Below are 26,119 nucleotides of genomic sequence, written 5' to 3'. Positions count from 1 at the left end.
AACACCCTGAGGACATGTGCTGTTGTAAAACATGTGGTGTGTTTTCATGGTTCTAGATTTTTTAATTAAATGCTACATTATTTTGTTTTGCAAGAAGGAGAGAAAAAATTCAATAAGGAAAAACTCCTAAAAATTTATAATTGCAACTTTTTTTTTAAGTTGAAAGAAAACAAAAACAAAAGGAGTTGCTTTTTAAAGACTAAGAAGGAGGCTTTTCTTTATTTTCCAAAGTAACAGGAAAGCTCTTCTCAAATATTAGAGATTTGTAACTTTGCACAAATAAATATTCTTATAGTGCATGACTAAAATGGAAAAAAGTTATTATAGAGCAGTCAGCATTTCATATTTAGTGATACACTGCAATAATATTTTTCATTTAATGTTATAATTTTTTTAAAAAGCAAACAGAAAATAACCCCATGTATAGAGATACTCCAAGCCACCTGATAAAAGTATTAATCCCTGGATGAAACTGCAGCATATTGACAAATACTTAGTAAGGACTGGTTTGTGATTTTATTAGTAACCAGCTACATCGAAACTTTGGTTAAGTTATTAAGATGGCTTTACTTTTTTACTTTCTGAACAGGGTTTTTGCTTTCCTTTCATTCCTGAATCTCACAGGAACTATTTAAATCTAAATGAAAACGCTATATGAAACACCACTTTCCAGCAAATGCAGAGACCACTTACTATTGCACTGTAAGCAAAGTATACCCTCCTACAGCTTTTTCAGTACATGAAAGGACTGAAAAAACTAATATTTGCCTGAAACAAAAGGTAAACAAGGCAAAAAAAATTCTCATGAGAGAATACAAGACATCCACAAGTGTGCTGCTGATGTATTTCTGTTCTCTACAGAGCACCCCCACTTTGGGGCTGTGGAGGGCACCCACTGTGGTGGCTCTTCAAGGGCTGCAGGAGAGCCCGCCTTCCATGGCTGTAAGTGATTGCAGATGCTCACAAACTGATTGCGTCTCACCCTGAAATGTTTGGCCTTAATTAAAGCTCTCTATTTACTTGACAATCCCAGGTGTAAGAATACTGCCTAAAACTTTGTCTTCATCAGCTGTTCCTCACAAAACAGATGGTCAGGAACTGAGAATTTTGATCTCTGTTTCCAAGGATGCCACAAAGGCCTGACCCAAATCTAGCAAGAGTACAGCATCATTTACTTATCTAAATTAAATTCAGTCTGAGCCAAATAACCTCCTAACCAAAGTTCAGCTTCAGCAATTCAGAGCTGAATCCAAGTTTTGGGGTTTTCCCTGTGATGGGAGCAACAGCAACCTGGGATGCTGCAGGTACATCCATTTAAAACTATACTCATACATATTTACTTACAAGAAAAGAATACTCAGAGAAAATACCCTCATTATAAAATCTGGGCAGGTACCTTATTAACCTTTGGTTTTAAACAAATATAGTTTGTTCTCCACAAATTTTTGTGGGAATGAATATTAGCCTGGAGGAAATAAGTCTCCATTTACAGTTACAACTCCTTGCATGGAAAGCAAGTGCAGCTCAGATGTAGAAAGAAATCAAATGTCTGTTGAGAGTCCCATGTCACCTCCAGTTTAAAGCAAGGATGAAGCTACATTGGCCAGTTACCAGCATTACAGAGATTAAAATGAATAAACGAACTCAGCTCACCTGAAAAATTTAGCCTTACCACAACGCAGGCCTAAAGTATGGAATTTAACATAAGGTTTACCACTAAAAAAGCTTACAAAAAAGCATATGTATGTAAACTGAGGAAATGGTTTTGGTACACTTTGTCTAACAAAATATGAAACATACTACTCAAAAATGTCAAGTATTGCTGGGGGGCTCGTGTTTTGTCAACAGATCCATAAATAAACCTCTACAAGGTTTTACTGAAACAATGATCTTAGTGTAATGTGCAGTCATAATTACATGTATATTAAAAAAAGGTTTAAGCTACAATCAAATTTGAGAAAGGAATCATGCAGTTCTTCACCACCCAAAGACAAACCTAGCATGTGATGTACGTAACAGCCAACTCAGGCACTAATTGCTTGGTGATAATGGTGTTGGGTGTCCAGGCCTCATACATGTTCTACCAAATGTATTTCATACACACTCACATAAATCTCTGCTTAATTTGGTCTCTCTTCAAACTAAAAACATCATAACTAGATTTTCAATTTATAGATCTCAATCCATGTTAAACAGAGGTGAACAGCATTAAACAATAGGAAATTATTTAAATCTTGTGTCAGAATAAGAGGAGCTTTCAAAATTTCTCAAGGTACTCAGCCTTGGTCTCTGTGTGACACCCTTGTGTGCATGACACAAGGCAGCTCTCCTACTGACACATGTGCAACACTGCCAGCAATATAATACTGACAAGCAAGGCAGCACTGGTCCAAAAAGCAGAACAGTTTTTAGCTGCTCAACACATAGAGGATGATCTTAACTTTTTAAAATTACTCATGAATGATTATGAGTCACTGAAAGGCAGTTCCTTTGGAACAATATATTTGTAAACAAAATTGTCCTTCAGTTTGGCTCCAACAGCTATTCTTTAGCTCCAATTTGGTACAGGAAAAATAAGAACAGCAGCGACAGAAAATCAAAGTGGTGTATTTGCACAAAAAAAGGAGAATAACTCAGAAGGTGCCTGGTAACACAAAGTAAGAAATGCTTTCTTACCTGCTTTATCCCACAATAATTTGCTATGCTGTCTACCAGCTCTGACATCACCTGCACTTCATGTGATTTCTTATTATTCATAAACTCATCTGGTTTGATACCTGTATCAGATTAGGAAAATAAATATGCATTAACACAACCTGTAATAATAAGGATTCTTCATCAATCAGAAAAAAAAAAAAAGCTACTATAGACTTCACTGTCTATATATTTTCAGGGTAGTAATTTTTAATTAAAAACTCACTAAATTATTACAAGAGTAAACTTCTGAACTATGGATGAATTAGAAACATTCAACATCGTGTAAAACTCAGGTGTTTTTAAGATGTAGCATATTTAATACCTGACCAGGTATTAGACAGTGGCTACAACTATAAAACGGTACTATTTCTTCCTTTTCATTGAAAAATATTTATTTTTGTCTCATTTATCACATTTACTTTTCCATAAATGAAATATAAGGGCGGGGACAATAAATAATCACATTGTACACAGCCTGTTAATGCTGCAGATTTGCTGACAGTATCAAGAGGGAGATACCTCTACTAAAAGCTATGAGCGATCCTAGGAAAATTCAGAGGAAGATGAACTTTCCTTTTCTTTATTTACCCTCTGGATTGGTTATAGAACTGTTACACCTTTATGGCAGAAAATCACTCATTTCAGTGTTGATGGAGAATGTGTTAATGAGATGGAGTCAACCTCCATCATGGGTTAACTGCTTGTGGAGAACACCAAGCACTCCCTTGCGAACCTCTGTGCCACCCAGCCAAAGCAGGAGCTCAGAAGTCACTTCCCTGGGAAAAACCCACATGTTTCTCTTAGAGGTCCAATGCTGCAGTACACTTGGATCTAGTTAAATTGATGGTAAGTCTGAGTGATGGTAGAAGAAACTGGATCATTAGTGATGAGCATGCTCCTAGAAAACAGGACTTTTCTACATGACTGGGTAGATTAATATACTTTCCCATTTTCTGCTTTATGCACAGTATGTATTCATCTGTCCAGAAACTGATCATTAGGCAAAAACCATGCTCATGTCTTGATCAGATCATGCTGGGAGCAGAACCAAGTGTGTTACTTCTTTAAAAGAGAGTGGGGAATTGAACTGAGCTCATAAGAAACCCAGTGTTTTCTCTATTTTTCCCAAACCCCAAGGGATCTGCCTATTTCTTAAACATCTGGGGTTTTTATAATGAACTGTTATGACAATACTTAAAATCTAATATAGACTCTATGAACTGACAAAAGGAAAAATAGACTAAAAGACTTAAACAATACAAATAGCAGAAACAAGTGTTTGTCATCTCATTGAAGAATTTCCTTAACTTTAAAATTGTTAAGGTCTATACAGCATCCTCAAGAGCTCTTAATTTGTAACATACCAGGTTAAAGAAAAATAGACAGGAAAAAAAATTAAAAAGAAAAGAAGTCTCTCTTTTTGTTTATGTTTGAATATTTTTGTGTCTGGATAGGTTCATCAGAAAAAGAAACAGAATTGGAATGAGAAGAAACAGACATTTAACTTCTTGACAGAAATAAAAGTTGTTTTTTCTCCAAAGCAGCACTGTCACTTTGGACAATGACCACACACTGCACCTTTACTTTTTTCTCTATTATGAACTCAAAAGACTGAATGGGGTAATGCTAGGTGAAGTACTGTCAGAGAGTACTTAATCCAAATTAAGCATTTCAAACATGGTAGAAATCCAGAACAATTACCTAACCTACAAAAGCTGAGGTTTCAGATAGAAAAGGCATAATTTGTTTATATCTACATATATAGTTTATTTATCACCTTAGCTACGAAAGCTTCTTAAGCACTTTTTGACTTCTTTCCCTACTTTCTGCAGGATAACACACTGTTTATATTTCAGCTCAGGGAAAACTATATCTTTTGAGAATATTATGGTTTTTAAAATAATTTTTTCCCTGCTTTTTATGCAAAATTCTGATAGGTTTTTACATTATTCTGAAAAACAAGCACATATTACAAACTAATGCAAACAAATGTATCTAGGGACTGTTCTTTATTGCCCGGACTACTGAAAATTTGAATTAAAAAAAAATATTAGTTTGACTCAAACTGTGTAAATTCTTTCTGCTCTCACAGAATTACACATGTACATTATACATGTACATTTCCTTATTATGTATACAACTGATGCAGGCAGAACAAATACTAATTTCAAAAACCAGAAATTTAGAGAACCATCTCCCTTTGTGATGAAAAAAGATAGCGTGGTTTCAAATGCTTTACAGAAGCAGCTTGGATATGATAGAGTAACAGAAAGCTTTGTGTCACCAGTTTTAGTTGGTAATGAAATGCTGCTTATTTCCACTGGGAATCTCTAGCATGAGTACCTGTATTCCATTTGAAGAACTGCTTTAACTCTGTAGTGCTGTTTACAGCTGCATCTTTAGTTGTGAAGCTGAGCAAATTGAGGAGAGACTGTTTTTATATACAGCTAACACAGATGTTTTTAAGATCTCCTATGGCAGCGTGCAGGGGTTTTATACCGCAGAGACGTGTGGAAATTCAGATACACCAGATACAGAAGTATAAATCCATAGTCCACACCACAAAACACCATCTACACAGAAGTTTACTATGGTGATCTAAATCCATGATCCAGAGTGAGGAACTGGACTAACCATATACTCAAAAAAACCCATTCTGAGGAGAGTGATATTCCAGCACATGGAATTTAAAGATGGATTCATTAGTATTCACTGCATGGCATGATTATTACCTTGGCCCTGAACACACTGCAAAGGTGGAGTACTCTCAATCCAGCCCTCTCTTGTGGGTGGTTATGAAGCAAAGGGAATACCCTTCAGACTCAGAACTCCATTCTGAGTAGCTGTGTCCACACTATGCTTAAAATATTTGTGCTTCCCAGTTATTACCAGGAAGGATAGCAATATATCTACATTAAGATTGCAAAGGAGCTAGAGAACTATGTAAGTATGCAAACTGTGGGAATAGGCTCAAAAGTCTGTTTGTCTTAGAGGAAGAAAACAAACTAAAAACATCTGAAACATAAACAGAATTATCTTGATGCATATTTTTCAGAATATAAGCAACACTATCATAAAGTTGCCAGTTTTCTCAGACTTCCATTTCTTTCAACTTGCAAGCTTTGGCACGTCAGGGAACAAACATATCTTCTGAAATACAGAAATTAGTTCAAAATATCTAAAATACCTCAATGATCTCAACTTTCATTTGGCAACTTCCACACTATGAATCCCTTAGTTGGTATTTTGCCTCTGCCAAATGATTACCAGGAACTTCAATTAAGTTAATTTAACTGATGTTTACTGCCAATTCAGCACAAAGGTTCTGAATTATAATTCTATTGTACACATTTGGAACACATTTTATTTTTCCCAAGAAGTACAACTCAGAAGTACTGCAAAAATACAAGCCCAGGCCCCGGTAACCCAACCAAGCATCACTTCTGCAACACAGAAATCAAAATATTCAGCAACTCCCTTATTCACAAAGGAATACTTGCATGGTCCATTCTGCATGACAAGAAAATGAAAGAATCCTCAAAGTTTTGGCTAAAAAAGTTAATCCAGGTATGAACTCAAGTACAAGAACGTAGAACTAGAGAATTACAGAAAATTAAGAGGAACATGGAGAATGAGATATAGTAAAAATGAAAATAATGAAAAAGCTAGTGGGAAAGAAAAGAAGCATACAGTTGTCAAGGAAGAAAAAAGAGTTTCTGATGAACTAAGGGCATAAGGAAAGAAGCCAGAAAGGAAGAGGAGAGCACTACAAATCATTAGGAGTACCTCAGCAATGGCATTCTAGTACTTCTAAAACAACCTGAGGAGCCAACCATGAAAAATGGCTAAATTGGAAAGAGGTCACTGTAGAAAATGGGAGAGATGCACAACATTTGTACAGTGGTGCTATCACTAAGGATAAGAAATGTCAGGAGTTTTAATGCATCCCAGAGATAAAAGGCACTAGAAGGCAAAGGCAGAGAGCTGCCCAGTCTGTCTCTTAAAAACTAATGAGAAATTTCAAAATGTAAAGAGGCTCAGGACTCCATGAATAGCACATTTGCAGTGAAATGACAGCAGTCCAAATAAGGACAAATGTCAGTTTATCATCTGATTCAAAAATTATAAGCAGGGTAAGATTCCCAGTGTCCAACTTGATGCCAATTTAAGAGTCTTTTAATTCAATTTCTTTAACTACAGAGAATGAAATTACTCTTCTTTTATCACATATAATTGGTATTAGTCCCAAAAATACAGAATTAATAAAATATTTTTTTCTAAGACATCATATATTTGCCATATTTTAGGGTGATACTTCTGAGACAAGCATGAGTAGAAACTATGATTCTTGCCACTTGGGGACAAGACAAAAAAAGAGAATTAACAAGGTATCTCATATAGTGATGTGCCCTCTTCTCTGTCCCATCCCCTTTAAAACTGAATCCCATGATGAGTCTATAGACACCAAATGCTCAAATTTTAGCAAGAGAATCCATTTCGTAAACAGAGACAAGAGAGAAACTATCCAAGAACAAATGAAAATGGAAGTGAGGATCATGTAGGAAAAGATCCTCAAACAACAAACTACCCTCCAAAACCAAAACTCTTGTATACTCCTATAGTGAATAAGTAAACATTAAAAGACAAATGAAAATATACCTGTTGCTCCTTCACTGTCTCCTTTCAGTGCTTCAAGCACATCTTCTAATGGGGTGCACACTCCAAGGTTGGACAAAGAATAATACTTAGCAGCCAGGGCAAACAAATGTACATTGATAAGCTTCTCAGAGTTTTCACAAAATGCACTGGAAAAGATGTCATCATCTGCACATAAAACAAAAGGAAAAGATTTTTGTAAGCAGTGCTTAACAGCTCTCTAATACTGCTGACAGAGAACTACAGGTAATAAATACTTAGTATCACACACAACTGGCCATTTATCTTGCTTCCCTAAGTGGGAAAACTCATTATTTTTCTTCAGCTGCATTCCCCCTCCAGAACTGAGGTCAAATTTTGCTTTTAGTTGAATCAGTGTAAATGTGACAAAATCTGTTGTTTCAGCAGACCTACTTCAGTATAAATGACAAGCTAATTCAGTCAACATTATCACTTCTCTATTTACAGACTTGCTCATTATACACGTCCTAGTCAGCCCAACCTGCCAATATATGCTGCTAGATTTTTTTAAAGGAATGCAGCTGCTTAGTATATGAAATGTTTGGATTTACAATCACTCAATTCACATACTTCCCAAGTTGCTTTGTAACTGATGAATACTGGGAGAATTAAATTCATTTTTATTCCAACCAGGTGTTGGTCGGAATAAAAGTTAGATTCCAATATGTAGAACTGGATTTCTACACATTTTGTTGGATTTGTTAGATGATGAAATACCTCATTTTGGTATTGCTTACTATTGAGTTTCAAAAATGTACATCTATTTTTAAGGGAAACATATTAGTATGAATAATTTATTAATTCTGAGATTGTTTTGAATTGTCTAATTCCTCTCTATTTTACCTAAAACTATTTGTGAATTCTACATATTTTGCTAATAATTTTTACATATTTGAAATTCTTTTCAATATATAAACGGCACCCAGTCCAGCAATCAGACAATTACAAAAATTAGCAAAAAGTCTCCTGGTTTGTCTTTTGTGTCATAGGTAGATTATGAGGAAGTACATACCTAGCACAGTGGCTTTCCTGAATCTGGCATGACAATGGATACAGCTGTTTTGATTGACCTCAGCTCGAATGCTCTTAATTTCCTTGCATGACCACAATGAAAGGTCATGCATATATTACAGTCCACTGAAATCAGTCCCAAACCATGTAAATTTTCATTATATGACACTACAAAGGCACAAGCACAGCAAACAAATTTTGTATCTAAGAAAGCATAAATATTAACATGGTTTCATTGTCTGCACAGCACTTCTTACTCCTCTCTGTTACAAAATCTAAAAAGAAAGCCACGTTTCTCCATAAACAGCTTCCTTGTCTGAACAAATTTTAGTTAGTGTAGTCTTCATGAAGGGTAAGATTGTAACAGGATATTAGAGATGAGAAATAAAGACCGCAGCTTTCAGGAATAAGGGGCAACTTTGCTTTACAATGTCTCTTCTGTAAGATTTATTACAGAAAGATAAGAAAATAGATGTGCTTTCACTTTTTCGGCAGCTGACATAAAATATAATTACTGTTCTTACAAATCTCACTTAACTGAAATCCAATGCAGCAATGCCTATGCTCTATAACACTCCTTAACTTGGTTATCTGGTGGAAGAACATGACAGAACTAGCAGACGCTCATATAAGATCACCCATAATAACACTCACCTAACTTAAATTTTTGTCCCAGCTTGATAACTAAAAAACAGGAACCAACTGCATTAAGGCATCTGAAGCCTAACTTCAAGCTACAGAATGGCAGTTGGTGAACTTGGCATTATTTATGAATATAAAAAATGTTAGGTTTTTGGACACATTTGTACTCTGGATGCTCACAAGAGAAAATCTAGCTTGTGTTTAAACCAGTTAGTGTATACATTTGCAAACAAATCTTGAGAGGAAAGAAATACATGCCCCAAAGTTGGAATCACAGTACAAACAGTAATTTACAGTAAATTATGAAAATACTTAAACACAGATTTGTCTGTGCCTGGGTCCGATTTACAGCAATGACGTGATAAGCAAAATGCAATATGGCAAGTGTCAGCTTTTTGATGTATTCAAACCAGTTTCTGAACCTAAAAAGTGATCTTGCATTTTTCTGCAGGGTACAAGTGAAAACAAGAGTTCTATCCTTCACATGGTCATTAGAAGGAAATGACTTTGAACAAGAAGAGTAATTTCTGTTCACGTTGGGTTTCAAGATGGTCAGTTTCTGATCCCTAATGTTACTGAGTTGCACTAATGCACTCGAATAAGCTATGATACTACGTGTCTCTCTCTCCCTCCTAATTTTAATACAGGCTAGCAGTGCATCAATTTGCAAATGTAAGTAGATGCTTGCAGGTATCTTCACTGAAAAACTCATATTCTATTATGAAGTATTTTCATCATATGACTGGATGGACAGATACCATGCAGTCAAATGAGTAAAGCATGAACCAACAAATCAGCAAGTATATGCCCACTCTGCTACAGTGCATTGTGTTAACTAGCATACTAGAATGTTAAAGTCAGAAAAAAGAGGCAATTCTTTCTTTTTTATTTTAATTAGCAGAAACAATTCCTGCAGAAACCAAAGAAGAAATGTTATACTTTACCAACAGCATGAAAGCTTCATACTCTTCAAAAGATGTGCCATATTTTAGACATAAATTGTCTTTCTGTTACAGTAATCTCTGCATCAGATTCTCTAACGTTCATGTTGAATGCAGATTATTAAATTATTATCCAATTTTGAATTCTACAAAACAGTACTCTGCCCTCCTGATTCTCATGCTACTCTACAGGCCACCACGTAGGTGTTTCAATCATTCCATGGACTTTTCCATAGAAATAAGTTAGAGCAGAGTAATTTTCCTTTACTGTTTTCTTTAAGATGATTGCATCTGATTAGTTTTGTTCCAGCCTCTATTTACATTCAATTTTATGTCCTATTGCTCTGAATCCATTCTGACTCTGACATTATCTATCAAGAACATTAAGCTTGTCCTTGCTGCTTCCCTACACTTCTGCTGGCTGACCAGACCACTGTCTTGTTTCCATCTGGCTCTTCAAGGTAATTCATAATCCAGTGTCTTTTCCATATACAAATAAACTCTGTGAGATTTTTCCCAAATAACTCAACCCTTTAAAAATGAGCCTTACAGTTAATATTTTGAGAGGTCTTCAGATCCAACAGAGAAATGTTGCTAGTGACGTAGCAATTCACAGTTCTTCAATCTCTTTCTGAGTCCAAATCATTATCTTAGCTTGTTTTCTATGCCAAAAAGCACATGCTACTTTCTGTGGAGCCTCCTCTCACACTGCACACACTTTCCTGCCTCGAGTGCCATTTATTTACCGTAGCATTTCAGAGCTAATGCAATGTGACAGCTATCTACACTCCATATGCTTTGGCACGACGCTGGCTTTTCTCAGCTAAGTGCTTTGTCAGAGATTTCACCTTGGATTTGAAAGTGATCTCTCTGCTTGGGCTCAGTCCCCCAAACACCACAGCTTTCAGATGCTTTATCTTCATTTCTGTGCCCTGCCTGAAGCAACATTACTGCTACGTTCCCCTCCTACTTGGACTGCAGCACATTCAGCAACACAGCAGCCTAGCTGGCTTCCTCTTCACTTTCGTGAAAATCATTAAAAATATGAAGTGCTTCTTAAACAGATCTCGTCAGAAATAAAGCAGCTGCCTTCCCGTGCCAGACACTATTACAGACACACAGGAAAGCGGCGTTTAAGCCTTTTCCAGCTGTCCTCTGCATCTCCAGTTCCAACACTCTTTTAACTTTCAGTGTTACATCCTTCCACTCGTGGAGGTTTCTTGTACGCTTTGTTTGATTTGGGTTTTTTTTCATTTTAATTGTGCTCCTCAGGGCTCAGTCAGAGTGAAGGAATCCGACAGTTTGGAGTTCCCTTTCCAAACGAACAGGATGAAATTGATGGGACCGTCACGAGCGGCACTACCGCGAGCCCCGGCAGTGGAATTCCCGGGCCGGCTGCGGCCTTTCTGAAGCGGGGCGGGTCCGACCGCGTCCCGTTCCCCGGCACGGCCGAGCGCCCCCGCTCCCCACGCCCGCCAGGCCCCACTCACCGCACGGAGCCGCCGCGGTGCCCGAGCCCACCGCCAGGGGGCGCGCCAGCGGCCCGGCCGCGCGCAGCGCCTCGAGCACGGCGTCGGGGCGCGGCGCCACGAGGCGCTCCCAGAGCCCGCGCGTGAAGAACTCCACGGTGTGCGCGCGGCACAGCGGCAGCGCGCGCCCCACGAACCGCGCCACGCGCCGGAGCGCCCGCGCCGCCGCCGCCGGGGGCAGCTGGGCCGGGAGCGCGCGCGACGGCCGCGACATGGCCCCGCGCGCGGCCCGTCAGCCCCGCGGCGCGGCTCGGTGACGTCATCACAGTGCGCGGCGCCAGAAGCGCGATGGCGGCGGCGAAGCGCGATGGGCCTGGGTCGCCAGCGGCGGCGGCCAAGGCGGGCGCGGCGCCCCGCGGGCCCGGGCCGAAAGCGGCGGTGGAGGCCCGTCCTGCTGCGCAGCGTTGTCGGCAGCGTCCAGGAGGGTGAGTCCGGGCCGCCGATGTGCCGGAGGGAGCGCCGAAGGAGGCCCGAGTCCTTGGCCCAGCTGCGAGCTGGCTCGACCCGAGCGTCCCGGCTGGCGGGGGGTTTGGGCTGGCGGAGCCCGCAGCCCCACCTCGCCCCCGGTGTTCGTGGCCGTGGACTTGGGGCTGGGGGCTGCAGGGCTGGCTGGGGCAGCCTGTGGCGGCCTGTGTGAGCTGGAGCTCCCGGGGCTCGATGCAGCCCCTGGGAAGCGTGGCGAGTTTAGGACTCGCTTTGAGTTTTTTCCATAGACAAGCGTACATTTAAAAAGAAGCATGTTTGAGGAAAGGTTCAGATTGTTGATAGGTAGTTATGCAGATGTAAAAATGAATAGGAAAAAGAGCATGGCCTTAAGCAGCACTTTGCTGAAGTGGCAGCTTTGGAGAATAAAAGGAAAAGTTGGGGCTAATTTGACTTCCCTTTCGAAACTGTTTTGTTGGTGAATATTTTGAAAGTCAGTAGATCTTAAGAGTAGTGCAATAAAAAATAAGGCATGAGGAAAAAAGGCATCTTCAACTTTGATAAGTTTTCTTTAATGGTCGAGCCTGAAACAGCCAATGTCTGAGCTTTCCTTTAAGCAGAAATGATTCTATGATGTCGTTGTAGAAAAGCTCTTCCTAGACGTGTAGAGAGAAAGTAGTAGCAATAAATACTATTTAAGTGGAAAGATGTAGTGGATTATTAATGTAGAGTGATAGGACGATTTAGTGACTTTTTTTCCTGTGTCACAGTTGCCGCACGCTTCTGCTGCTGCTGCTGCCAGAGTTATTACTAGTGTTTTCTTGAGACTGCCTTTAGAAGCTTATAGTAGAATCTATTTTCATATTGCTTTAGAAGCTGTCAAAAGTAGGAGTGAAGTGAAATGGTAATACATCTTTTCACTGGATTCAGAAAGCATTGGCAAAGGTGCAGTGGTGAGTGGGCATTAAGCAGCAGTGTTTGCAGTGCTCTCCCAGTGTTTGGGCAGTCATTTTCAGTAAATCTGTGCAAGCTGCAATGCTGCAGTAGGGACGACCTAATCATAGTGCTTCTTTCCTTGAACTTATGACTGGTCCTTATTGAAATTGTGGCTTTTTTCAGTTTGGGAAGAAGACAGATGGCAAGGGTCCTGCCATTCAAACAGCTGAAAGGTTTGGTGCTGTTTTAGTGCAGGTGTGTTTAACTGCCTTTTCCTTGTGCTTTCAGGACGAGGATTTGCGTTTCGGAGGAAACAAAAGATTGAACGGCAGTACAGGAAATTGCTGAAAAAGAGAAGACAAGTGCATTCCCAGCAGGATGATCAGTTTACAGATACCTATCCAGAGCACTTGAAACATCTTTACCTTGCAGAGGAAGCAAAGCTTAAGAAGCGGCGCAGGACTCCAGATGATTCAGTGTCATCAGAAGAAAAGCTTAATAAAGCAGCCGAGTAAGTTTTCAAAGCATGTCTTTAAAGAAAGTAGTTTTTTCCATCACTAAAGAAATATTTTAGATCTTAAAAGTTCACATGGACTTCAGTGGGGTGATTTACTTTACTAAAAATGCTGTTATGTCTTAAATATGATTTCCTGCTTGTTAGAAAAATAAATGGCAGTATAACAGTTTTGTACTTGAGACAGTGAGGCGTCATTGCACAGTATTGCCAGCAGATGGAGGTGAGAATAAAGGAAAAATTTTTCATTGTTTTTCCGTAAGAGAATGATATTTCTAAATGAATGTTCTTATCTCTCTGCACTTGCTTCCATGTGTTGGAACTAGAAAGAGAGAATGCAGCTCTAAGCTAGTATGTTCAAGTTTTCTAGCTCTGAGGAGCTTGAATGATGGGGAAACTGTTTTAGGCAGTCTTTAAGCTTAAGGAAACATCATCCGTGTGAAGATACAGCAGATAAGGTGTCTGCATTACTAACAGTTGTGTGCACTCTGGTCTTTGGTACATTTGGCATTGAAGAAGTTCAGTTTGTTATGTGTTCTTGCTGACTGCTCGTGTATGGCCTGGCATGGTGTTGCTATCATGTAAGAGTAGTGCAAAGAATCCATTCAATGTAGAAGGATGAGTGTTCTGAAACGTGTATTTGTAGTTAACTTCCCTGAATGTGCAAAAAGCAGTGGAAGACTGTGCCGTGATTCTACTGTGGTTATGTCTGCTTGATGGTACTCAGTGTCTCAAGAAGGTGTACTTTTTCCCCCAGGTCAGTTGGGACTCAAGAGAAGTTTAAAAATAAAACATCCAATCAGAAGGCAAAAGAAGACTATGAGAAAATAAAGGCTGAGCATGCTAGAAAGAAAGAGGTAAATCTTAAACAGAGTTCTTACTTGATGTTAAACAAAATCCAGATTAATACCATTCCCACCTCCCTGTCTTCCATCTGACCCAGGGAAGACCATAGGAGGTATTGGAACTCACTCTTTCAATCTTTTTCAACTTGACAGTGGTATTCAGGCACGTGGGTGTTCAAAGGATCATTCTCTTTGTTCTTACTATTTTCATCTTGCAGTTGCCCGTAGCAGGATTTTATTATGTCAGTTGGTACATGAAAAAAAGCTTAGAGCTTGATCTGCATACCCCAGTGGATTATATTAGACCTCTTAAATTTTGTAGAAGGGGAAGTAATAGCAATACCATCATCTTATGATGAAAAATGAAATACCCATCCTGTTTCTTATGGCATTATCATAATGCAGTCTTCATTTTACTTTTTTATGACTTTGACCAACAGTGAAACAATTAAATTTAATAGTATTCACAGTTAAAATTTTTAGTCATTCCCTTCATTTGAATTTAATTGGAATTATTTTATTGGAATTATTACAGGACATATTGTAATATCATCATTTTCAATCAGCTCACTTGAATTATTAATTTGAGTGGTCCTTATTTAGTTTTTTTCTCTCCCAGGACACTGTTCGTTGTGCTGTAAAATGGCACACAGTGTAGCATTGTAGAAGTTGTGTAACTTCCTCATGACATACTAAATTTCAGTAGCTACAGTATAACTATTGAATATATAGCTGTATAAAAGATACTGCTTTTTCAGCTATATTTAGTTTTATGCAAGCTGATCTGTGATTCTGGGTGAGTTACATGATTATTCAGCTGATGGCTGCTTTTTTGTGTATTAGCTACAGATGATGTCAAATTAATTTTATGACCAGTTTATTTAGAGAAGATGGGAACAAGCATAACCCCAGCAAGACTGCAGGGAGTTCTTTTTGAGCAGCCCATAGTGGAACATGATGGAAAAAAAGCTAGTATTTAGTAGAGATCAGAAAAAATATGAAAGTAAATAGCAACTGTCTAAGTAAGATGAATGTTCTTGCTTTGAAGTAAGCATTTGGCTGGTAGCTTAACTTGGATGTTGTTTACAAGAATATGCTGAACAACAGAAAAATTATTAGATACAAAGTGAATTACAGGTAAGTTAGAGCTGATGCTGCTCTGTTTTTTTTAAAAAAGAGGGAATAAATTGTCTTAGTCATTATGGTAAAATAAGTCAAGGATTCTGAAGAGGTTATCTGCGAGAGAGTTTATCTGTGCATATTTTTGCATATGCATATTGATTTGAATGTTTGCAGTTCTTTCCTGAGGCTTCTTAGATTTCTGTTTCAAGATTCAAGAAATATTTCCTTGAATTATATCCTGTAAATTTTATATCAGAGAGCAATTCTTAGTAGCTTTTGTACATCACTAAAGCCATCTATGCTGTGGAAAACAAAAATATAATCCATATATTATCATCTGTTCAGGCATTATGCAGAAATGCTTGTCTATGGGATCAGCATGGCATTGCATTTCAAAGAATAAACTGTATGAGAAGAAATTATCCAAATGAACTGAAGCAGTCTTTCAGTCTGATTTGTGATGTCTTGCATATTTTGGTACGACATGATATGAGTGAAGTAAGCTGTTTATCTGGCTTGTGGATGTTTGCCCAAATTACTGAGTAAAATTACAATGCTGGAGAAGGAGGTGTGAGATGTTGGATAAAATCTGAATGTAACATTGTGGTGATTATCCGTATAGTGTTAATAGTCCACCCATATATACTTAATGCTCCGTTAGTAGTTTGGTTGCATGTGTGCTTTGTGAAAGGTTTTACAGGTAAAAATTTGATTAAGGTTTGTGTTTTCATTCCATCTCTTTGAAAAGTAAAGACAGAGTCTGTGTTGCTTTAAAGAGAGCAGGTCACTAGTAGTTGGTCTGGATTAATTTCCCCTAGATAAAGCTGTCCTAGTATCACAAACCTGCCCAACACATGGTCCAGATAGGTCCCATATCCTATCAGCCTGTCCCGTGCAGAGGTGTCCTGTATCCTAGCACGTCTGGTTTGGCAAGATATTCACATGGCAGCTGCTGCATCACTTTTTTCTTTCTTGCACTCAAGAGGAGAAAGTGGGCAATTTTTTGCCAGTTTGTCATTTAAAGAGAATATTCAAGGAGCACATTTCACAGAAAGGAAGTAGTATACATTGCAGCAGCAAGCCTTATTGTAGGATGTTCTGCTAAAGAAAGCTTGGTTCTTCTCTTGAAGCTTGAGGCTGTATAATTTGTTCTGATTGCAGTATGTGCTGCAAGAACATCCTGATTCAGCTTTAGAGAAATGGCGTTTCTATTGGCAGTACAATACCTAATTGCCAGTACCTATACAAAAATGAACTTTATTGCTTATAAATAGCTTCACAGTCCAGAGGGTTTGTAATTGTTTCATAATATTACATATTTATTTAATTTCAGGAAGCAGAAAAAAGAAAACAGCAAAGAGAAGAAGCGCAACGTTTGTACAAGAAAAAGAAAATGGAAGCTTTTAAAATACTGAGTAAGAAGACAAAAAAAGGACAGCCAAATCTAAATTTACAAGTAGAATTTCTTCTTCAGAAAATACAGCAAAATACATAACCCCTGCATATATTTAAGTTAGCTGTGGACATTTTATTATATTACATTTAATAAATAATGTCTTTTTCTTTCCATATTACTTTTGTTATTGCCTTTATTTATCTCATCAGTCCAGTAATGACATATTCATCCTGAAAATATGCATTCTATGCTGAGAGTGAAAGGGATTTGGTACCTTGAAATAAATGGTCTGTATTTCTAAACTTAAATTCTGTTAGCTGTGTGACATCTTGAATTCAAAATGATAGGCTGTAGCACCATCTGACCATGAATCTAGTACTTCCTGCAATTGTGACTACTAAAATTGCACTCACTTGGGAGGATTAAAATGATGTATGTGACGTGTTTGATATCTCAAGAACGGCCAGATTTAGGAGCATGTTTTGTGTGCTCTTCGGTAGGTTGGGCATATGAAAACAAAGTACATATACTATACTTGGATGGCAAGTTTTATTTCTCATTCTCCACAAAGAATAAAACTTGCCAAAGGTTCAGAAGTGGTTTGGATATAAAAGTCTTGGTAAAATAATTTTGTCCCATTCGTAAAGCTGCTTTGTAACTTGTAACATGTGAATTGTTCTACCTTTTGTGTACAGCTTTGTCATGAAATTTGTTTTCTTCTATGTAGCTTTTAATTAATAGCAATTTGGATCAATATTATCAAGACTGGATTTATGTATTTTCCTGAAAAGAGAGGTTATCTCTACATTTGTGTCTTTTTTTAATATCTTGCCATCACCCAGTTGAGAAAACACAACATTTGTCAGTTGAGAAAGTGTAGGTGAGGATCCCACTTTGTGGATATAATTTACACACCCATATCTTCACATACGTACCTGTAAACACTGGTCTGATTTTCAGGCAGTATGTTATGATCACTTCTTATTTTAAAACGGTGCCTTGTTGTCCAGGTGGTAGTGATTACTGTTGTCAATGTTATTTTAAAACCAATCTTCTATATATAGATATCATTTGGTGGTAATTTCAGTTACTGAATGTTCAAGTGTATGAGCTGCTGCTTCTTGATCCATACAGTAATCTGCTCCGAAGGCAGTGGAGGTACGCTCATAAATTGCCTTTGTACTAGAAGCAATAAATCATGCCAAAACTTAGAAATGTTTTGTGTTTAACAAATATTTTCTTTGGGAATGCAGAAAGAGTACTAAACACAGTTAACAACATACACAGGGACACCTTCCACTTCTGCATCATACTTTGGATTAGAGCAAGTTATCCAATTTTCACTGCATGAGTGGGGGCAGGGCAGCTCTTCCAGCCCCCACCCTCACTTGCTGTATCTGTTCAGAAGAAACACACCTAGGAATGGGCTGCACTGTCAATCAGTGGGGCTTAAGCACATTCTTGATGTTAATCACCTAAAGGGAAACAAAAATGAAAAATAAAAAGCTACCTCATTGTTTCTCTGACAGCTTGTTAGTTTTTTCCTTGAAGTTGCAACCTAAGCCTTATTAATTTCTGGATTTCTGGCAGAGTAGTTTTCTTTTTTCTTTTTTTTTTTTTTTTTTTTTTTTTTTCAAGAAGAACCAGAAGAAGAGGATCTGAGGAACTACAGGTCTCACAGTTTGACCTCAATGCCAGGGAAGGTCATGGAGCAGATCACCCTGACTGCCATCACACATCAGGTACAGGACAACCAGGAGATAAGGCACAGCCAGCATGGGAGTATGAGAAGCAGGTGCTCCTTGACCAGCCTCATCTCTGTTAAGGTGATGTGCTTAGTGGATAAGGGAAAGTGTGGATGTTAACTACTTGAACTTTAGCAAGACCTTTGACACTCTTTCAGGAGAGACCTTATCCCTCTCTAAAACTGCCTGAAAGGAGACTAGCCAGAGGGAGGTCAGCCTCTTCTCCCAGGTACCAAGTGACAGGACAAGAGGAAATCGTGTCTCAAGTTGCACCAGGTTTAGACTGAATATTAGGAAATATTTCTGCTGTGAGATGTGACCAGGAATAAGCAAAGCAGGCTCCCACTTAGAAATAAAGAAAACTTTATTAACTAAACTACAACTCTTAATTAACAAGAAACACACAGGGAAAATGAAAACTTTCCAAAAACATTTCCTCCTTCCCCCACCAAATTTCCAATACATCTATCCCCAAAATCACCACCTCTCGGTCCATCACCACCCTTCAGACAATCAATTCTCAGTTCATCAAGAGGAGAGGAGTCCTTCTTGTGCCATGGGCTTCCCCTGGAAACACAGCTGAAGCCTCCTGTGTTTCCATGTCACTCATGGCACCGCCCGGAGTACATCTGCCGTCGTGACATCTTCCTTCCATGTCCAGTGCTCTCACCACTGCACATGGACCAGAGCTGCTTCTAGGGTCTTCCTTTTAAGGATGCTTTGTCCCGTTCCAAAAAGAGCACAGTCTCGCTTTTGGGACACCTGTCCCCCCAGATTTCACCCCCTGGGGCCGAGGGGTCTCAACACTGAACTCTCTTGGCTCTGAGCCATTGCCTCCCCCTGAATGCAGTCTCTGTGTCACAAGGAACATGGTTCTGTCCATGGCTATAACAAGAAGAGTCCAGCTAAGGCCACTCCATCATCTCTTCCCACCTAAGATTCTTCTCTACTCTCCCGACATCTTTCGCTTGCCCAGAGCTTCACACTTGCACATTTCCTTCTTCCATTTAATCTCTATCTCTCTTCTAGGAAAGGTTAATGTTCTGCCAAAGTTTTCATTGTCCAAAAAAGGGTTAAAAACTCGGGCTCTGCCTTCTTAGGAACTCCCACAGCGGCCGGACACCTTCTCGCTGCCCCCCCCCCCCCCCCCTTGTCCTTCTCAGCCGTGCTGCTGGCACATGTTATCAAGTTTCAAGGTAGCACAGTCCCAAGCACAGGCTGTGCTCTCTCCCTCTCCCTCGGGGGGCTGCCCGATGCCTCCTGGTGCTTCTCCCACCCTTCCATCCTCGGGGCCTCTTCACCTCCCATCTCTGTCCAAGCCCAGCCTCATGGCTCCCCCCAGCCCGCAGCTGGACAGGGGAGAGACCCGAACTCTTTCCTCACCGGAACCAAGAGAGCTTCCCCTGCGAGTGCTCTGCTTTTAACCCCTGTGTTCTCAGAGGCAGTTCCATGTGCCCAGTGGCCACACCAGGTGCCAATATTCAAATCTGAGCACACATTGGTGTGACCACAGCATATCCCAGAAAACTTACTTCCTTTCAAACCACGACACAAGTAAATTCTGAATATTGTTTATACCTTCAGCACTCACAACTGAAGAAAGCCTAAGGATTTTGATTAGAAGATGGGCGTGCATTTCATTCTCTGTATAAAATCCAAATGAATAGTGTTTTCCAAATTCCTTGATTCGGAAAGGTACAGGTATTCTACAAAAGTAAAATATAGTCATAATTTTGACACTAGGACAATTTTAAAATATTTTTAACTTTCTGAAGATTCTTGGGTTGTATTGTAAAGTCTTTTAAAAAAATAGTTATCTTCCTTGGATTTGGATTCACACACCAAAAACATTGTTATGGTGAAGTTTGGATATTGACTATTGAAGGAAAAGCTTGTAACTGAAAACCAAGGAAAGGGGAGAAAACAGATCAGAAGTGAACTTTACCTGAAACTGTAATGTGTAGGTAAGACTCTTTCCATTTCCCTAGAATGTCATTTGGCAAATGTGAAATTAAGCTATCTCAGACCTTTAGCAGCTGTAAAAAATCCACAACATTATGCAACAAAAAAACCAATACACTCCTCTCTCCAAAAAGCAGGACTAGCTCAAAGCATCTTTGTCTGTCAGTTTGTATTAGGTATCTCTCAAAACAGTGCAGTCTCCTAGAAAATTATGCACTTGACATAGAAATGATTCTTTGACCTATGGTATAAGAAATGTAAGAACAGAAGATTAGTGTATGACTTCTTTGCAGTTTGAATCATTATCTAATATATTTGGGCTATTATTCCTACTCCACCAAAATCTAATTTGTACTGTAGATTTCAGATTTTCTTATCTGTTAACAGCTGCAGGCTGAAAAGCTTTTCATTATCTTTTGATTTCATTGTCTTTTAGTTTCAGTTCTATGGTAGTATTAGTAAATTGTAAACAGATCTTTGCAGAGAGTAGTAGAGCTATTGTATGGGAAAGAGGTTTATTCTGGAGTGGATTTGGTATTAGAAGTAAGGAAGATGTTGTCATTAAAGTGGTGGGGGATCATAAAAGTGTATTTTTTATTTCTCAGTCTGGAATGAAGGAAGGGATCTTGTTCTTCTTCATGGCTTGGCATAAAGGCATTTCCCTAAACTGTGTTTTCTTCTTGGATATATTAAATGTGCACTTCCTCTTAAGTTTATATTTGTTAATGTATAGTAACACACCATAGTTTAGTAGGAGGCCTGACAGAAAAGAAAGGAATGGAAAGAAAAGACAATTGGAGAACTGGTAACAACCATGTGTTTCTTAGTGTAAACACTATTCAGTTTATATGAACCACAGTTTTACAAAACCAGTGCATATATCTGAAATACCATATGTAATTTAACCAATAAGTTGACATCTACAGAACTAATTTTGTTATAAGCTCTTTAGGATATATATCCAGGATAGTTCTTCCAGTTTAAAGCAGAGGTGCCATTGCAAGTCAATAAATGATCTCATTTGGAAAGAAAAAAATATAGAAAATACTTTTCCTTAGTTTACGTATGGAAAAGAAATATTACAAAGTAAAGGGTTATTTATAATCACAGGCCAGTGTTGTAATCTGCTTCTCATTTATTTTAAAAATTAAAACTAATTTCAGATCTTTAGATTAAAAAAACCCCACTCTGAAATTTAAGTTCTTGTCTGGTGACAACTGGATTTGGATGCTTCCCAATTATTGTTTCTATGCAATGGCAAACATATATGGAAGCAATATTAAAATGTTTTTAAAGATCTCACAAATTGTGGTTATCTAGCTGCAGAAGGTAATATCAAATACCTGTCTACATTTCAGCTGATCCACTCTACAGAAAAGATGGAAAGAAATAATTCACACCACCAATGTTGCTGCTGGTGCTGTACAGTGTGTGCATGCACTTTTTAGGGTCTCTTTTTGTTCTTGGTTAAGAAAAGCCCACTGGGTGGAGGCATGGAGCTAAATTTCATCAGGAGACAGGAATTTGTAGATTAAAAAATGTAAAAAAAGGAAGGGACATAAGAACAAAACCCAGCAGCTCTGCTTAAAGAAGTCTTTAAAACTTGCTCGCTATTTGAAATTGTGCGCATCTTCCTTAAAATTTTGTGATTATAATTTAGAATTGTGTCTGCATTACAGAATCAATGGAAAACTTTCTTGAATTGCTCAGATGTATCCCTTAGTTTTAATTTTTTGCTGTTTCCTAAAATTTTGGCCATATCCTGCCAGTTACACAAACGATATTGTAATAGTTGCATATGTATTATGTATTTATCCTTCCTGAAATACTTAGCTGGAACCCTGAAGTCTTGCAGTATAGAATCTGCTTCAGTAATTTTTGGACTCTTCTCAGAGTGAATTGCCAGTTTTTCAATATTTTTCTCTTGATAGGGGCACGAAAGCTGAGCAAGGCTAACTGTTCTACAAGCCATTGTGCGTTGCACAGCACCTTGTTTTCTACTACATTATACTCTTATCCAAAGCTAAGAGTCTTTGCCACAATCCCTCATTTCCCACTTGCTGCCCTGGCAGTAGTATCAGCAAAAAACCCTTCTTACAGCAGAAACTAATCACAATTCCACAGCTTCCCTGGGCTCAACTTTCTCCTGCAGGTGCTGACAGCTGTGGCTGAGCATTGTGGTGGCCGCAGTGTCACAGGCAGCTCAAATACTTTTAGCCACGTGAGCCCCTGCTTTAGGAGGCCAATCCAAAATGCCACAGGGGATGTGCCTGCATCTCCCTGCAGTGATTCTGCTGGAGGAGTTTCTTCAGGGGAGTCTGTGACCTTGTAGACAGAACTGGGAGTAAAGGGCTATTGTAAATTCAGGCAACCCTGGCAAGGGGAGAGAATGATGAGGAGGACTCCATCTTATCAGAAGGCTAATTTATTACTTTATTATACTATATTATGTTAAAGAATACTATACTATACTATACTAAAGAATATAGAAAAGATACTTACTGAATGCTAAAAAGATAATAATGAAAACTCATGACTCTTTCCAGAGTCCTGACACAGCTTGGCCCTAATTGGCCAATGAGTGAAAACAACTCACACCAGAGTCCAATCAAGCAATCACCTTGGGTAAGCAATCTCTAAACACATTCCAACATGAGCACAACACAGGAGAAGCAAATGCAATAAGAATTGTTTTTCTTTTTTTCTGTGGCCTCTCTCTGCCTTTCAGCTTTCCAGGAGAAAAAATCCCGGGCAAAGGACTCATGTTCAGAGAATGTGAATGCCACAAAGGGCCAAAAGCTGGTTATTGACATCCATTACATGTACATACATGGATTGTTAATGGAGCACTGCGAGGTTCTGGGATTTGATAATCTCTGCCTAATCTGCTTTTCTGCGTCTTGGACACAGTTTCAGCCCAGGACCTCTATCTGTCAGCCATAATGGTGATGACATCTGTCATTGACTGTTCCTCTGTTGATGTCTCTCAAAGCAACTTTATATCAAGTCTTTTCGGCAGAACTGTGTGGGAAGGAAAAACAAAGTGAAATGAGATCTAGCTAGAGTTTTGACTAATATCCACATAGTCAGTTCTAGGTAGGGGAGGCACAAGTACCAGAAGGTCAGGCTTTGTAATTTTGTCTATACATGCCTATTCTGTGCTCCTTGTTCCTGGAATGCTTGTGGAGAGTCTCCAGAGGAATTGCCATGACTAAGTGGAGTCTTGGCAAATACTGACCCATCTGTGAGACAAGTCAGTGCCCCAAGGTCAACCCATGTGATGCTGTGCTGCTGCAATGCTGTTATACTCCCTTTTGGGCTGGTTCACTTGGGCATCTTCAGCCAGACATGAAGACAGCCTGAAGTCAGGATAGATGCACCTGTAAAGTAAAACAGCAAAAATGTATTATTTAACATAAAAGAGAAGCTAGGAATGAGCTGTTAGCCTAAACAACAGTGTGCCTACCACCTCTGATGAGAAAAACCTTGGCAGACAGTCTGGAATCATTCAGAAGGAGGAAGGGTTGGACACCACCATATATCCTCACCCCTTCAGTATGCTGTCTGCCTCCAGCAGCATCAACACTGACAACACTGCCAGTTTGACCCAATGCTTCACAACTCATTCCAAACTAAAGAGACCATCCCAACTAACCTCCCTGTTTTCCCATTGGGCCTTTTCATATTTGCATCCTGGTATTTTCTCTCTTGAATCTTTGAGTTACTATTGATACTGTATCAATATTACTACCCTTCGATGAGACTTTTGTCTCTTCTGTCACTTTACAGACCTTCTCACAGCACTTTAGTGGCAGTCTGAGCCCAGGTAACTCTACTGTGTCACATGAGACCTGAGTCTTGGATGACCAGTCCACTGGGGAGAATGAGGGCAGCCTTCAGGTGGGGTTTCAGAATGAAGGTTTCAGCCTATGCACTGACCCAAGGAAAGATGGGTAGGAGTTCCATCCTCTGCAGAATTGGATTCCAGCATTACTGGCTCTGTTGCTTTTCACAATACAGTGTAAAGTACAAAAGCACTCGGTCATGGAAGCAGTGTTTACACCCAGGCCAGGATGCCCTAAAGTTCAGGAGTGCATCATGTGACGTGGTGCCAGGTCCTTCTAACACAAGTCCAGGACTCCCATTTGTCCTTGCCCCTATTTGCCTGTTCCTCTGGCCTGCCTAGGTCTGAATCCAAGTCCTGCCTTTGCCTTTGAGCATGGCAATTGGTAGCCCCGCTTTTGTGCCCAGGTTGCTAATAAATAGGTCAGACAAGACAGGACAGACCCTTCTGTTATTCCACTTTTCACTATCTCCAACCAGCAACCCATGACCCTCTGAGTGCAGTCATCCAGTAAGTTCTTAGCCATCTTGTAACCTGTTAAATAATATTTTTAAATGGTTAATACACAATTTGTATCCAACTTTCCTTTTTCCCCAAGTAGCAAGTAGAAATATTTATTGAAAATTTAGGCCATTTATGATTTTTAACCAGTTTTTGCTGTAATAGAATTGTTAGGATTCCGTCTGTCCTAAATAGAGCTTAAATTAGTTTTATTTTCCTTACTGTCAGCTATAGAGTTCCCTTTCTATCCTTTAATTTCCTCTATTGATTTTCTACAATTTTTTATTGATATTCATTTCGCTATCCTTCTTTGTTTCTGCTCTGTTGAACATAAAAAGGACTTTTTTATTAATCTGTGCAACCCTGTGATGTATATATGTAATAAAAATGAAAATGTAGAAGTACTAATTTATGTGCATAAATTCAGCTCATTTAGTATTATTCAAAAAATGAGCATCATAAAGAGGCAGAGATACTCCATATAAAAATAGCAATAGCTGTTATATTTGTAATGCCTAACAGTCCTGAAGTACAAGAATATTTTCACAAGTATTTTATCCTGTTTTCTAAAATAATCTATATCATCTTGTATGCATAGATTTTAAGGGGAAAAAAAGAAGCCTTTCACTGAAGATTTTATACTCAATGGTATCAGCTGTACCAAGATTATTCTAAAAATCTTATATAATTATTTTCAAAATAACTTCATTCAGATCAGGAATATTTGGTCTTATCCTTCACTCTGACAGATGATGAGTTATCTCACAGAATTATAAATTTTTGTAGCTCAGTTCCAGTGACCATGTCTCAATTATATTTCAATTATAGTTGTTATTTACAAATTACATACTGGGGAATAATACTTGAAAAAACTACTGACCCTGGCGTGCACTTCAATTCAGGCATCTCTTTATTCCAGCAAATAATACAATGTTATTACAATATAAGGTTGTAAAATAGCTAGACAGCTTCTTTATGACTTTGGATACTTTTGTCTTGTAGATTTATGAGGAACTAAGCCAATCCAAAAATTTACAAGAGAAAGTACCCTTGTGCATTTATGCAGATTTTATCTTGACTGTTATTCTCCTGAGACTAAATGTGCAATATATACAAGTTGTGGCAACTTACAAATTTGATTTTTCTTGTGAGTTTTATGGGTAAATGGATGTTTTCCAAGTGAAATAATCACCAAGAGCTTGTTTGCATAATATGATTGACAAACACCTCAGTACAATTACTCACATGCTGTGAAAAAATTCCTGGGGAAAAGCATAACTGAAGGGATTACTTTGTTTGCTGGAGCTCTAGCAGTATTCTAACAACAACAGTGT

The 26,119-nt window shown here is 38.8% G+C and overlaps 2 protein-coding genes across 2 annotated transcripts in view; one reads left to right on the top strand and one right to left on the bottom strand.

Annotated features, from left to right (window-relative positions):
- The window catches only part of METTL25 (methyltransferase like 25), a 46,388-nt gene extending 34,677 nt beyond the window's left edge, over window positions 1-11,711 (bottom strand). The window contains 3 exon segments of the mRNA XM_036401163.1: window positions 2,677-2,777; window positions 7,357-7,521; window positions 11,459-11,711. Coding sequence (XP_036257056.1) covers window positions 2,677-2,777; window positions 7,357-7,521; window positions 11,459-11,711 — 519 coding nt within the window.
- A 74-nt stretch (window positions 11,712-11,785) lies between these two features.
- Window positions 11,786-17,948, top strand: CCDC59 (coiled-coil domain containing 59). Its single transcript, XM_036401629.2, is given in 5 exon segments — window positions 11,786-11,848; window positions 11,850-11,922; window positions 13,145-13,367; window positions 14,128-14,227; window positions 16,671-17,948. Coding segments are annotated over 5 exon segments (621 nt in total). The 3' UTR covers window positions 16,833-17,948.
- The last annotated feature ends 8,171 nt before the right edge of the window (window positions 17,949-26,119 follow it).

Source organism: Molothrus ater, chromosome 5 (genome assembly GCF_012460135.2).
Source record: "Molothrus ater isolate BHLD 08-10-18 breed brown headed cowbird chromosome 5, BPBGC_Mater_1.1, whole genome shotgun sequence".
In the NCBI taxonomy this organism is placed as follows: domain Eukaryota; kingdom Metazoa; phylum Chordata; class Aves; order Passeriformes; family Icteridae; genus Molothrus; species Molothrus ater.
The sequence above is the reverse complement of the archived record's forward strand: the minus strand, read 5'-3'. Positions and strand labels throughout refer to the sequence as shown.